Raw genomic sequence first — 15,518 nt, forward strand, 5'->3', positions numbered from 1 at the left:
TTCTTGTTTTGACCTAAAGAAAAGCGCTGGAAGTGGAAGTAACCCCGCAATCACATTGTATGTCATCGACACCTGCCTACCTGCCTTGTCTGTCATGGAAATTTCTTTTCAGACAGACAAATAGGGTATTTATGCGTCACAAAGGTATAAAAGTTAACGAGCTGTCTTTACTCACTCCTCTCCTCTCGTCTCAACAGCGAGGATGATAAAATGCCAATCCACGGAATCATTCCCATCCTGCTTTGCTTTCTACCAACATGGAGGATCCTGACACCAGTCTCAAGTCATCCCCAAAGCAGCCACTGCCAGCTGGTAAATAAATGTATTCCTTTCACTCAATTTTGCTTCAGAAAAGTCTTGTCTCATCTTGTGTATAAAGGTGAATTCATGCTTTGTGTCATGTCAATGCCAAGCAGTTAGAGTAAGAGCTCTGTTTAACATTAGCTTGTGAAGTGTATCTTTATTTTTCTTTCTATCTTACAACATTTGAACCACTGTCGGACCACAGCTCAAATAAAAATGAACAAATACAGCATGAAATTTCTGTTTTTAACTCAGAAATCACACACTGAGTAGGTAGCAAGATAGTACACATACACGGGTCAGCTAGATGTCTTTTCAGTGAACAATTTAATGTCTTCAGTAAAGTGAAGCAATATCGGGAATACAACAAAGACGAAAAGATAAGCTTTAAAAGGCCAAGATGTAACATCATGAATGTGACAAGTTGGACAATTTTGAATTGATTACAAGGCAATAACTGTTGAAGGGACATTGTGCACATGAATCAATAAACCATTTTGGTATAGAATTGACAATAAAAATCAAATCATACTGTTTCAGTCTGAAGGACAAGAAATTCAACGTTGGGCGGTATGAGAAGGAATGCTTGATGAGAGTTTGAAGCTTCACATTTTTCCTGACGAGTTTGTTAACCTGCCGCGAGCACGTAACACTGAGACAAAGAGAACTGAACAGAAAATAGAAGACAAATTTATATTGTTTCAAGTACAATCAGACATTGATATCATCATCCATGCATGATCCATAAGATGGCCAGTAGTGGTATTAATGTGTCATGATTCAAATCTCACTGGGAGGTTGTGTCAGGAGAAGGAAGAAGTAAACTAGTGCCAAATCAAAACATGCAGATTTTTAAAGAATCAGCTGAAAGACAATTATCTTTTAGGTGGTATTTACTGTACAATTTTCAGCAGTTCAAAACTTAACCATCCACATCTCACACACCTAAAAATGCTTGTTCTCACTTTCTCTGCAGGTATTAAAAATGGCTCTGTGCAACAATGGCGAGCACTCCTCGGTGCCGTCCACACTGCCAGGAAACATCGAGGAGCTTCATCTCGACAACAACGCTATCCAAACACTAAAGGACACTTCTCTTTCTCATTACCCTTCACTAAACAGCCTGAGCTTGGCTTGTAATAAATTGGAGAAATTAGAATCAAGGACTTTTGAAGGCTTGAAATCGTTAGAGAGTCTGAATCTCGCAAGTAACAATCTTTATATTGGCTACCAAGAGACCAGCCTTGCATTAAAAAAGTTACCTCGTCTGAGGGTTTTAGATCTCTCTGAGAATAAGCTTGACGACGAAATGGTCGTTGCTCTCCTTCAAAATCTGACATCCCTGGAATATCTCAACCTTTCCGGAAACCTTGTGCAAAGGCTGGACGAGGAGTCGTTCAGGGATCTCCACCAACTCAGAGAGCTCGACCTGCAGAGGAACATCATGTTTGAGATTGACGGAGCCTTCAACAACACTCCCAAGCTCCAGCGGCTCAACTTGGCCTTCAACTACCTGCCCTGTCTGACCGACTTCCACATGACGCAGCTGGCGGTGCTCAACGCCAGCCACAACATCCTCGAGTGGTTCATCTCGAGACAAGACCTCAACGACACGTTCCAGCTGGAGACCCTCGATCTCTCCAACAACAACCTCCTCTTCTTCCCTTTCCTGCCCAGCCGGAGCCGCCTGCGCCACCTGTACCTGTCCCGCAACGTCATCAGGTTCTACGAATCATTTGCCAACAACGTCACCTTCCCAAACTCCAGCGCGACTGTTGAGTTTTACAATCTGAAGACACAAGATGCGAATGTGACCGCTCGGCTATGGGACGACAGCCTCCACGGCGACATTTCCTCTCTGGAGACGTTGGACCTGAGAGCGAATCAAGTGGAGTCTTTCCCCGAAGGATTCCTCCAGAAAATGCCAAACTTGTACAGACTTCGAATGTGCGCAAACTGCCTCCAACATCTAAATCTGACATCAGAACGGTTCTCAAGCAGTTTGTTCGAGCTGGACTTGAGCAACAACCGACTGGACCAGATTTTGGCGGACGAAGGAACACTCACCGGTCTTGGCAATTTGACCTACTTTAACTTGAGCCTGAATAATCTGGTGAAGCTGCCTGTGAGATTATTTTCCTCGCTGCAAAGCCTCCGGTCAGTGGACGTCAGCTACAACAACATAGATCACTGCCTTCCTGAGGAGGCGCAGATCAACACAAACGGCTCAACCTGTGTGGAGTGGAACGACATGGAGTCTCTGAGGCAGCTCTACCTCAAAGGGTCCAATCTCAAGACGATCCCAACGTCTGCTTTCACGGGTCTGTCGCTAACGCACCTCGAACTGTCCGATAACCCCGGACTCATTTTGCAAGAATCAATAGATTGTCTGAGCAGAACTTTACAGCATTTAGGTTTAGGAAACACTCATATACAAAACTTTGACTTTTCACACTTCCAAAGTCTAAAGTCTCTGAGCATTTCAAAGAACTCTCTGACATATCTCCCGCCGTCGCTTTTGAATCTTGACCTCCGAGTGCTGGACTTGAGGGACAACAGATTGTCCACGATCCCCCTGGGACAGGCCAACGTGTTAGCACTCAATCTTAAGACTGTTTTCCTCACGGGAAATCCGTTCAACTGCTGCCAAACAGAGTGGTTCAGGACGTTTGAAACGGCAAAGACCGTTGACATGGTTGGGCGATCAGACGTGGAATGTGAAGATCTGTTCCAAGGTACACACCGGGTGGAGCACCCCGAGTCGTTCCTGTGCTTCGAGGAACGAGGGGAATCCATAGTGTGGTACATCCTACTCTTTGTTTCAGGGTGTCTCTTTGTTGCAATCATTTTTGCTTTTGTTCTGCTCACAGCCAGACCCAAAATCCTACCCAAATCCATCAAGAAGAAATATTTAAGCATAAGTCTTAGCGACACTTGATAAACCCTGAACTTAACTTTATGATGAAAAAACAATGGAACTGAATGTGTGTTAACAATAAATGTATTTGTACCACAAAGCATTTGGCTCTGTACAATGAAGAATTCAAACAAATAGGTGTCCACTTTCTGACATCGCTTGCATGGTGTTTGGTGAAATGTGGCTTAAAACCTGCGACCCTGATGTAAAAATGTGGCTTGGTTCTTGTGGGACTTGTGTGTGAGTGTTTGTGGGTGTGTGTTTGTGTGTGTGTGTGTGTGTGTGTGTGTGTGTGTGTGTGTGTGTGTGTGTGTGTGTGTGTGTGTGTGTGTGTGTGTGTGTGTGTGTGTGTGTGTGTGTGTGTGTGTGGCGATATGCAGAAGTAGTGCGATGCAAGCTGTTGCTATAAGCAGCAAAGGAAACATGAAATTTCCTGTTTTGCTAAGATGTGCAGCAACTGCCCAGTTCTGTATCTCACAGAGGAGGGGTTTGAAGTTTCCTTCCCATCAGCGAGACGAAGACGCACCACTGACACCAAATTCCAGCTTAGGGGGGGCCGACTCTGGCTTATCTGTCGTGTTGTGTCCAGTTTTCAGTAACTTTATGCCAACAGATTAAGATATTGTCACGGATTTCACAAACACACTCAACAAACAAATAAACATATCCTGCACTCTGTACAGCAGCCGTGCAGCTGTACAGAGTGCAGGAGAGCTAACCAGAAAGTAACCAAAATACCACTGTGGTGATGTTCAGGGTCATGGCGGTTGTAGCATAAGAAGAGAAACCAGAGTGAGTCTTAGCCAAAGCCTCAAAGCACCATTACTTTTCTGCATATTTTGTTTCTCCCAACACTCCAAGCACGCTAAAGGTGAGCGGTTTATATTGAATTAAGATGGCTGAGTAAGTCCATTTGGAAAGCAAGAAGGGAAGCTGCAGAAATAAAAGTGCTGATTACGGCCTGACTAAACAACTCACAAGCCGAATGAGATCGGTAAAGGACCTTGTAAGCAAAATTAAAGAAAAAAAAAAAGTATCATTGGAGGAAACTTCAATAAACTGGGTTAGAAAGGAAATCACATACAATGACATTTGTTGATTTCATGGTAATTTAACACACTTGGAAGATTTCATGAGGTAAGTTCACACCACATGCAAATAAGCTGCAAACCAGTAACATACACACACACACACACACACACACACACACACACACACACACACACACACACACACACACACACACACACACACACACACACACGCGCGCACACACACACACACACGCTGATGCAGGTTGTTTCCAGCTGCGGTTTTAGGGCTATGTGCTATAGATGCACTTCCAGTACCTACAAAAGCAAGTACGTGTTAATTTTGTTCTCAGTAGTGGTCACACTTCACTGATAAATGAAATCGGACCTGAAATGGTCGAAATGGAGTTATTCAGACAGCTGCTGTGGTACGTTGAAGCCACAATCACAATAAAGCTGGACATGATAGAGATGATGTGGTAATGTTGCTGAATTAGTACAGTTGAAAAGATACAAAAATGAGAATTTAAATACAAAACTACCCCACAAAACTAACATTTTAAACAGATGAGTGTTTTATCTCTCTTTTCTAGCATTTTGAAAAAACAATTTTGACATTTCAGAATAGAATAGAATAGAAATTAATTATTAATCCCAGAGGGAAATTCCTTTAAGCATTGCTCCACACAGAATAAACAGAAAGAAGGTTGAATATCAAATAATATAATAATAATAATAATAATCAAACAAAACTAAAAAAACAAGTCCTTTTAAATATTAATATGTACAAGGTTTAAGTTGACTAATAGAAGTACAGAAAGGATGAACTGAACCAAAACACAGCAAACAGGATTTACAGAAAGGAAAGAACAAGTTTGCCATTTTAACCATTTTATCTCTTTGCTAAGTAGTTTTGCTTGTTTTTTTCATCCAAGAGATGAAAGTCATTTTTGAAAATGACTCTTGTGTGTAAATAAAAGAAAAGAAATGCAGAAGTTACTATGTACTCTATGAGTACTTGCCCTCTGTGGAGTTAACCCGATGCTCTCATTGAATCAATGAGAGTTTTAAATGTCAGGTGCATCTGGAAAATGTCAAGACTTGTTTAAGGTGCAACTTTAATATCGTCCTTAATGAACCAGAAATACAACAAATCGCCCCGCAAATGAACATTACAGTGTAAACTTGTGTCCACATCAAATCGTCAGAACAGATTATCACTTCACTTTTTCAACCTCTTTCATCCTGCGACAAGTATAATGTCAGAAGATTGAACTGTAGACTTTATCGATCCAGCAGGGGTGTTTTTCAAGATTTATCGACACAACAAAGATTCTGTATTGACGTCGAAAGTGTCCAATGAGTTTTACATTTCGACGGTGCCCGGCTGAAATGGCAGAAGTGTTTTCCGAGCAAACATCTGTCGAGAGAATGAGGCCCGACCAAAGAGGAAGTGCTTTTTCTCAGGCGAGCTATCGCTCATCTGAAGCGCACTTTACCTAACTGGGTGGTGTTGAACTTTAGAAGGAGGAAAATGCGAGAGATTGGAAGGACGTTGTGTGATTAATAAGCTGTTTCATGAGAACCATTCAAGCCTTCAGATTGTCAGCGTTGTGATGCCGCTTCTGTTAGGTATTCATTTAATTACTCTCAGACAAATAGTTTTATTTTAATTTATTTTACTGTTGAGACAATTTTTATAGATAAATATGATCAAATGCTAAAAAAGAAAATGAAATCTCTAAACTGCCAACTGAGGTCAAAGGTCCCTATATTTCTGCTGACTCCAGCATGTTCCCAATTTTTTGGTGCGTTTTTGTAATGTGATGCACAGGCAGCTTCTTAGTCAACAGGCAGTTTGCAAAAGCCCACTTCCTCTTACCCCTTCCTGCTTTTATGACAGGCAGGGATGTTGCTCTGTGCGCTGGACTTATTGTTTGACCAGGAGGTTTATTTTATCTGTGTGGCTGCTTGCAAAGCTGAATATTCTATAAATTGTTTAAAAAAAAGACAGAAACAACAATAAAACACATCAGTGGGGGCTTTCCTGGCTTCTTTAAAGGAAGACGATCAGTGAGGAGCTCTTGTGACACAAGAGGTCAAATAAGGACAAAATCAATGCACTCCAGAAAAAGCCCGCCTCGCCTTTATTGATTTTTCCTTAAATAACATTTCAAATGGTTTTGAGTTAGAATAAAACATGGTCGGGAGAAGTTACTCCTGTTTGAGCTATAGGATCATGATCACTGGCTTCTTATTGTGCAGATCTCCACTGGTGGTGTCTCACATTAAGATGTGCCCAACGAGATTCGACCAAATACTTTTTTTTCTCCTTTACGAATTATGAATCCGTTTGAAAGGCGCAGTTGTGCTAAATGTCAAGGAAGTGAGGGACATGCACTTATTGGCAGAAAAATCAGTAACCTTCTCCGAATGCAGGATGTCATTATCAAGATGCTCTTTTTAAAATGACTAAACAACAGGAAGTTATTTTGTGTTTAAAAAAAAAAAAGACTAAATGAAGCCAAAGAAGCTGTAACTCCATTAAATGTTTTTTTTTTTTAAAGTCTTTATGCATTTGGCTGCAAAGTTTTGAAGTGGTAAACACCCTTTTCCCACTATGAGACTATCTGTAGTTTCAGAGCAGATTTGGAGAATGCGTTTTCCTTGTGCGTGCATCGAGGTGAATTGATGACTTTAATTTGTCTCTAGATGTGAATACTTTTTCATTTCAGTATTTTTACACACTTCTTTCACAGCTACATGTATCAGATTTCCCCTGGCATCCATTTATTTTATTCATCTCACTTGCATCAGAACCTGTCTGATACCAGCAAAATAAAAAAAATAAAAATTGTTTTTATCATTTCGTCTGCACTGCCCTCAAGTGGTCACACCAGCGAACATGAAATGCATCTCACACACGGAAGCTCCAAGCACTCGCTTTAATGCATCATATTGTAGATTTATTTTACAGTCGTATGCCATCGTTATCAGTTACACACGAAATGAAGCAGCAGCTGTGCAATAATATACTTAAATCTCCCAGGAAGGAACAAAATATTGAGACAAATTTACACGTGGGAGCTTAAATGTAAATTCAGAGGATGATGTTAGTAAACATCGACGTGAAGGTAAAACCTCGACGTTCTGCCATTTCTTTTGTACAAAAACACGACACATTGTGTATTTCTGACTACACAGTTGTTTTTTGGTTGGAATATGTCATATAGAAATAAGGAAAAGTTCATTTCCAATTGTAAATAATTTAATTAGGGAATATTTGGGTGCTTTGTTGTCAGAGGAGACTGGAGAAACAGTCTCAATACTGCTGGTGTAGCTGCACAAAGGCTTGTTTCAAAGTCTTTTCGGTAGAGGAAGGCTGAATGAAAAACGTACACACAACACATTTGATACTGTTAAAATACTATGCATGTTGAAGATAACCATTACAGTTACTAAGCTATAAGATTATCCAAAATATAGTCACTTCAAATTGAAGTGTTTCTTTTTTTTGCAATTAAAAAAAAAAAGTCCTCAAACACAAGTCATATCAAAAGCATTAAGGTCACTGTTGGAGATAAATGAAGGAAAGCTTTATGAAGTTACAGGTCGGGAGATGTTCTGGCACGTCTTTCAAGGCATGGAAGCAGTTTTGTTTTTTTTTGTTTTTTTTTAGAAATGTACTGCAAAATAAATGAGGGTCCGTAATACGCTTCATCTCAGTCCGCTACAGCTGAGACTCCCTCTGACTCCTCATGGCTAACCCTCACTCTCAAACGATTGAATGGGAGAGAAAGCGAGGCGTGCCTCTGCCGCCTTGGGTATAAATATGGGATTCGCGGCCGCGGAGACGCCGTCAGTTCAGCAGCTCCAGGTAGGTGATTGGCACTTTGCCCTTCTGGCTGCCTCGCTCGCCCATCAGCCAGTCGGAGTCCATGCCGGGGACGCTGCTGACCGCGATCACCTGACGAACGCAGAAAACAAGATTGACGATCGTCAAGACTCAATTTTATATTACAACAACACAACGAAAGCTAATGGTGGCCCATTGTTAATCAACCACAAGCTTGTGATGGACGGCTGGGAGCGTTTCTGGGAGAGGGCGTGGCTTCAGTTTTATTCAAGAGAAGGAAAAGGAACTGCTGCCCTACGAGATCATGTGGTTCAAAATGGTCTGAATTTAGACTCCACTTCCTGTTCTGAGTCTTTATGAAAAGAATTACAACAACACATCCAGTGTGCATGAGGGCAACTACGACTGAGATGAAGAGTTCTCTCTTGCCGTTCACTTTAAATCGGCTTAAAATATAAAAATCATGTAAAATTTATCATAGTTCTCTGCAATAATTGCCCATAAAACCCACATCGCAGCAGTCACCATTTAACAGGGACAATGCGCTAATGTTCACAGTGGATTTATTGTGCCTCGTATAAATGCTGTCGGTCAGTTAGAATCTGACGCAGGAGGAGAAACTCCCGAAGATGGCGAGTTAAAAATATTGGGTCTGAATGTGTCTTAGTTTGGTCGTGTGTGTCGTAACAGTCACTACCAAGTAGCTAACGCTACATCATGTTATACAACTGTTGCGGTTTTTCATATTATACTGAATCTATCCAGTAAATGTCTGGGCTGGACGAGCTCCACAACTGGAGCGGTTATTTCCCTGCATGACATCATGAAGGGAAAATCTCTGTTTCGCCTGTATGAGCACATGTTCGCGAAAAAGCGAAGCAGGCAAGTAAACGAAACGACACGCTTCCTTCCCTTCTGGGGCGTCACACTAAAGGGGGACACAAATTACCATTAGAAAACCACAATAAAATTGAATTCTACATAACAAGGGCCCTTTAATATCATTGTTTGCGTGCTCGCCACGTTAAGCCTTCGCTCCCTTCCGGCTCACCTCGTCGGCCAGCAGAGAAAGCTCGCTGCTGCTGGCGGCGTCGTAGTCGTAGAGCACTCGGGCCTTGCGGCTGCCGTTGGAGCTGCGCAGCTCGTTGAATCCGCCCGACGCCGTCGAGCCTCCGTGGCCCGGGGACACGCTGGGCAGGGAGGCCGACACGGGTATGGTGGGCACGGAGATGCTGGCCCCGCCCGACACCGACGACTGGTTGTTGTTGGAGAACGACGAGGGGAAGCTGGCGAGAGGGAGAGGACGGCGGTTTTTTTCCCCCCTCCGCGGCTCATCTTTGACGTTTCGTGCGCTTAACTGTTAAAACGTCTCTTTTTACCTGCCGAGCTGCTTTTGCAGATCCACCATGTACTGGTAACACTGAGCGTAGTACGTGGTCTGGGCCTCCACGAAGTCGTTCAGGCAGCGGAGGTGGTGCGCCTGGTGACGCACAGGGACAGATGGCAATCAGGGAGCTCGGCTGAGCGCTAACGGGCCGCGCGCCGGCAAAAGGCGGCCGCGCCGCAACAACAATTCACCGGAGGTTAAACTGGCACATACGTGGGTGCTGCTGACGCCTTCGAGCAGCAGCCGGGTGATCTCCGCCTGCCGGTCGAACTCGCTCTGGGTCATCCTCAACTCCTGCTCGGCCTGAGAGCGAAGAAACAACCAGTCACTCGTCATCGTCCTCCTCGAATACGCTTGTTTTAGAGGAATTATTTTTAAAAAAAGGGACAGGATGCGAAGAAACACAAGACTTACAGAATGAAATCGTGAACATGGAACAATGGAGGAAACGGGGAGAAGTAAACAATGATTGGCCGTGTGTCGAAGGGGGAAGAGTTTCCTCTTCCTCATATTGAGCCAAATGATTCAATACGACGGTATAATGGCACAAAAAAAAATAAAAAAATCTAATAAACATGCGGACAATGGCCTGGCTGTCCTGCACACGGAGAAAGTGTTAAGGAAGAGAGGCCACGATAGTTTTTTTGGGTTCTTGTAGGACTCGTCTGCTAAGACAGAGGCAGGGAGGCGATGGAGAAAGCAAGAGACAGCAGCTGTTGACACTGTCACCAGGGGGCTTTCAGTGTGTGTGTGTGTGCTTGTGTGTGCTCGATTCAAAGATGGCTCCAACATTCCACTCACCTCTGTCACTTCCTCTGCTCACATCTGCTGCTTTGCGTTGTGAAAACAGTGACACAGTAGTTAGAGCTACAGCTGCTGCGGCGCCACGGCCAACACAACACATCCTCACGCTTGGCGTTCGCCAGGCGGCGGCGGCGGCGGCAGTGACGCAGAGCAGCTCTCTCACACTCGCAGCCATATTTGTGTGGGGTGACAGCAGGATTGAAAGAATGATTAAAGGGAAAGTGTTGCTGGTGTTAACCAACTGAAACCGCTATTTTACGCCTCTTGTAACGTAGGTGGCCTTTTCGCTCTCAGGTTTCCAACACACTAATGTTGTTTTTGGAGATTAAGCTCAGAATTATCCTCAAAATATCCACCAGGTAGACAATCTTACTATTTAAGAATGAGAACGGCTTTACTCAAATAATACTGTGTAATTTTACTTTTTCCCAAAGATGGGAAATGCGGGATTATTTCCCAGAGTACTGTTTATCTGTACTTGTTGTAGATTATCAGTAGCTTGGTTGAATACATGCTTAATCTATTTCCTCATTGGCACGCCCAGACAGTTTTTCTCTCCGTGCGTCAGGAAAAAGTGTGTGTGCGGGGCGGGGTTAGGTCTTCCAGGAAGGATCGTGGCCGGGACTCGGCACAGTCAATAAAACTGAGGTCACTGGAGATCATCTTCAGTCAAATGAAACAAAGACTGGGGGAGTCGTGTCACTGTATGCAAACCTTTCCTATGGCAGTAACAATAAATGTGTAAAAAGTAGTTAAAGCCAACAGAACTAAGTATTTGGGGTGAGTTTTTCCATTCATTCCATTACAGTAATGCTGTTTCAGCCTCCTGCTGACTCAAAACACCGCTCTGTGGTGAAAACTTTATTAAACACGGTGGTTAAGGAAAGCTTGCCGACTTCGGGATTCAAACAACACAACATCTTAATGGTTTAGATAAAAAAAAACCACATTAAATATGACCACTTTCAGGCTGTTATTCACTTTAAAAGCAGCTTCATGCCACTCACACCTTTTACTGAATTAGATACGTTAACAGCCACAGCTTGTTTCTCACACCCAGAGGCACAAACCGACACAAGACGGATATAAAATTAAGAAAATGTGAGGATGATACTGAGAAAACATCTGTCCTCAAAAAGGGAACTCTGAACTTCCCATCGCTGCTCATGTGACGAGTCACAAGAGATAAAGCGTTCGGCCTCGCGTTGTGTAACGTAGCGTGCCAGTCATCATCTTGTGTGACTTCAGACGTGGACGGGGAAACGCCCCGACGGCTTTTCGTTCACGGAACGGAAGTTCGTTAATGATCTTATAACAGGAATCCGCTGCAGTTGTCCGTGAAATTGGCGGGGAAAACGTGCACGCGTCCAACTCACCGCGGCTCGAGCGTCGGCCATCCGGGCTTTCTTTAGCCTGGTTTTGGCGGCGTCCAGGTCCAAACGTTTCACCTGCAGTAATTTACGCTCTTTCTGGACACAACAGAACAGAAATAAAACAGTCAGTGACACAATTTGAGCTCTTTGTTTGGATTTTGAAGGGAGGATGTGATTCAAGTATTATTATATGAATTAAGTCGCACAACTAATTTTTAAAGAGGCCACATGAAAAACGAGCACCGATATTGAGATCCGAGACATCAGATGACTTCAATTTTGCCCAATAAGAAAATTATCTCTTGACAAAAACCTGTTTGTGTCATTATTTTTATGAGCTACTGCTGGTCTGTGTAAATTTTTACTTAAGTCTTTCACAGTGTTCGTCTTGTAATTGCAATTCAATTGATCTAAATGTCTAGTTCAGTAAATAAAAACTGTATTTTTTTAAAATAATAAGACATTTTATTTATTTTTTCACTGTGAATCACCAAATTTGAGAGGTAAGAGTTGTTTTTCTGCTTGCTAATGTAGGAGACACCATGGAGAAACCAATTATGCACCAAGAAGAAATGAATGGAACATTTAAATGTAATAAAGTACCACATGCGTCATGTACAATAACTTTCATTTGATTTAGATTTTCCAGTCAAGAGCATCCAAACATTTGGTGCAGACTGTGACACTATTGGTTTTAAAGATTTTCTACTTTATCAAATTTGCGGGATTTAGGAAACTTTCATGCTACTTATGAAGTTGTCCCTTCCTTGTTTTTGATCTTCTCTTGACCTGATGGTACTAGCCATAAAAAAAACAAAAACAAAACTAATCAGCTTCAGAGAAAATGTCAATGTCCAAACGAGAGAAACTGTGCTTCAACCCACCAGGATGGTTTTGAAGTCACCTTCGAGAAAGTTTCTGAAAGGTGTCAGGAAGTTGATGGCAGAACTTTGGATGAGCTCCCGCTCCGCCCCGCCGATCTGCTTTTGGGTCTCGCCGCATTTTGATAGAGCATTTCCTGTTAGCGGCAGAAACAAAAGGTCACTTCCGAAGCAGCACAGAATGGAAGCATTCAGCCTGAACTTGGAGAATATTGCAGAACAAGCTTGTTGTTTGTCGTCAAGCCGTCGGGATCTGTGAATACGGAGTTACGCCTTAAACGGAAAAATACTTTGATGTGATCTCTACAGGCCCGGCTTTCCTCTGCAACACTCCGTACTCACCGTAGGCCGTTCCAGGACCGATTTCACTGCCCGACTCGATCATGGACTGGCCCAGTAATTCATGGTTGTTCATCCGCGTGGGGGCTTTCTTCTCCAGCTTCTCATACACAAATTCTTCTAGCCGGACATCTGCAAATTGAAACAAGAAAACTCAATTACAAAGTCATGAGATTACACTAAAGGAGGTAAATGTGACCTCGGGATGGTGGCGCCAAACACCCTTTTTTAAAAAAAAAGTTTTCACGAGATGTTCTTATTGGATTAATTTGTGCTCCTTCAACAACAATCTGCAGATTGCTTATTTATGGTATGTTTAATGTGAGCACAGCAAATAAAGTGGAACAAATCCAGTCCACCATGTCTAAGTCTATTGCACAAGGCTGCGATCGGCAGATGGTCCGTCTGTGTTTGTTGTGACTGCTGCTGTGGTCATGCTGCAGCAGTGTGGCATCATGGTGTGAAGTAAGGAGGACGCACAGCTGAGCTTACAGACTTCAGACACCCTACCTACCAATGCACGCCGGAATTTTTAATATTTAGCTTTAATTTTTGGCACTTAAAAGATTTATAGACTGACAAACTCCCTGGAGGAGCATACATTATTTGGAAAAGTAGGACAGTGTGTTGCGAAAGAAGCCGCCTTGTGACTTGAGATGAACACAGATTGCATCTGCATGTGTACATATTGTCACTAAGACTGTCGAGTGCCTCTTACATAAAGTCATTACACAGTGGAAAAAGTGCTTGGATCTCACTTGGGTTGGGCTGCAGGAGGACTTCTGTCTGCTTCATGATCCTCTCTGTCCATTGTTTGGTATTCTCAGCTCTGACCAAAAGGTTCTCCAAATGAGCATCCAGCTCTGTCTTCTCAGCCTGGCCAAGCTTCTCCTCTGTGAACTTGACAGAAGAAAAAAAAAATACGAAGGTTAATTCCTTTATAAGATTATAAACGCTGGGTAGGAGAGTTTACAAAACACTGCTGTGGCTTAGCTTCTGTTTATGGCCAAATCAGATGGTTTCTGAGGCCTGCTGATCCAGGCTCTGAACAACAACAGTGATGGCTATAAGAAAAGGCTGAGACACGACTCAGACCGTTCCACGCAATATTGATAATATAGCGCAATTGATCATTGGAAATCGGATAATAATTAGCTGCAAGCTACACATTACAAGCCACGTTAGCTGCGTTTAGCCTGCGAGCTAATGCTTGTGTGAGTGGTTAGCCTCGGAGCTAACGCTAATTAGCGCCGACTTCCACGAACGAGACGAATAAACGTACCTGCACCGCGCGGCTCAGGAAAGTACCGGCGTCCGCGGCTAACCGCTTAACGTTAAAATCCATGGTGGAGAAATAGATGAGTTAATAGTTAGAAAATAAAAAAAGAGCTGGCTTGGCTCGCCCTCACAGTGCCATCCCTACAGAAAATGTCATTGAAGCAACTTTTTGTCAGAGTTCCACCCAGCTGTTGATCCGAACAAAGACGAAACAGCGACAAGAGAGTTACCGTCTCCACCCCTTTGAGACAGCTGTGGCCAAATCATGCGCATGCGCATACATCCAAAGCACTAAATTTCACGTAATTAAAAAACTAAACAAAACTTGCATTTTGCTGATAAAATTACAGACATAGAATAGTATTTGATTTATATGAAGGCGGCAACGCAGGAGAATAGATGCCCTAATTGAAAAACCCTCATGTGACGCGGCGCTATCAAGCGAACTATACCCAGTTGCGCATATATCTATCTTGTTCCGTATGTTTCTATGGAAGCGCACACTCTTTGGTTGCGTTCACTTTCAACAGGGAATATTGACATTACATTGAAACGGATCAAGAGGTGGAAAAAAAAACACGTGGAAAAGAAAGAGAGTTATGCAATGGAGATGGGAACTCACAAAAATAATACATATTACACAATTAGAAAGATATCTGTCATCACATTTGACGCAAATAATCCAAACAGTCTAAAATGCATATTCAATGGGATGATGTTATTTTTAACTCTCACATTTTGACCATGTGAAAGGACAGAGAGAATTTGAACTATTATCTGCCCTGAATCTACACCCTAACTTCCTGTACTTCATGCCTCTCACACCCTTTACCATTGATTCCTTTTATGTAATACTGACAGCTGCTTAAATTATGTTTTTAAAGCATTATACAAACCAGGGATGACCCCTACAAAATCAAGGCCCTTGGTAAAAGGTCTTCTGGAGCACAGAAAGCACAAGTCAAAATTGGCCCCGAGACCATATTTTCAATATTTTGGTCTTGTCTCGTCTAGCAATGCTCTGGTCTTGGTGTAGTATTTCTAACACTTTCTATCATTTACTCTGTGCTCATAAATTCTGGCTTTGGATTTAGTTGCAGCACCCATCTTTAAGTTGAAGTAAAGCTCGACTCTGCAGCGGAACAGTGAGAGGTTCCTTGGGTCATTTGATAAATCACACATATAAGTGGTGCTTGTGAAAGGTTTACACGCTGAGATTTTCCTTCAGTAACTCATCCACGGCGCAATGTCTTTTGAACTCTCTCGTCTTTCTGTACAGTCGTCTTCTGGGAGCAGAGTTTGGCAGCTTTTGAAAAAACACAAACAATCCTCAGGTCTGGTTGTAATTA

General features: G+C 42.7%; 2 protein-coding genes across 2 annotated transcripts; one reads left to right on the plus strand and one right to left on the minus strand.

Moving 5' to 3' along the window:
• Window positions 1–210: 210 nt before the first annotated feature.
• Window positions 211–3,268, plus strand: nrros (negative regulator of reactive oxygen species; the record flags this gene model as incomplete). Its single annotated transcript, XM_080515373.1, has 2 exons — window positions 211–312; window positions 1,280–3,268. The coding sequence occupies 2 exons, from the start codon at window positions 211–213 to the stop codon at window positions 3,239–3,241; spliced, it is 2,064 nt and encodes a 687-aa protein (XP_080371499.1). The 3' UTR covers window positions 3,242–3,268.
• Window positions 3,269–7,182: 3,914 nt separating this feature from the next.
• On the minus strand, window positions 7,183–14,367 carry sh3glb1a (SH3-domain GRB2-like endophilin B1a). The gene is made up of 9 exons (XM_080515292.1): window positions 14,174–14,367; window positions 13,650–13,791; window positions 12,895–13,023; window positions 12,556–12,689; window positions 11,675–11,767; window positions 9,708–9,797; window positions 9,487–9,587; window positions 9,159–9,393; window positions 7,183–8,218 (listed from the first exon to the last, which is right to left on the minus strand). Exons 1-9 carry the CDS (start codon window positions 14,234–14,236, stop codon window positions 8,111–8,113), a joined length of 1,095 nt encoding a protein of 364 aa, XP_080371418.1. The 5' UTR covers window positions 14,237–14,367; the 3' UTR covers window positions 7,183–8,110.
• Window positions 14,368–15,518: the final 1,151 nt, after the last annotated feature.

This window comes from Blennius ocellaris (assembly GCF_963422515.1).
Source record: "Blennius ocellaris genome assembly, chromosome: 19".
Lineage (NCBI taxonomy): Eukaryota > Metazoa > Chordata > Actinopteri > Blenniiformes > Blenniidae > Blennius > Blennius ocellaris.

Bases quoted from the DNA above. Each gene is read 5' to 3' on its own strand.
- sh3glb1a (XM_080515292.1), bottom strand. From the start codon at position 14,236: ATGGATTTTAACGTTAAGCGGTTAGCCGCGGACGCCGGTACTTTCCTG. The intron at 13,024-13,649 runs GTGAGATCCAAG...TTCAATTTGCAG, and splicing joins CCTCCTGCAGCCCAACCCAA to ATGTCCGGCTAGAAGAATTT. The intron at 9,798-11,674 runs GTGAGTTGGACG...CTTCGCTCTCAG, and splicing joins TGGCCGACGCTCGAGCCGCG to GCCGAGCAGGAGTTGAGGAT.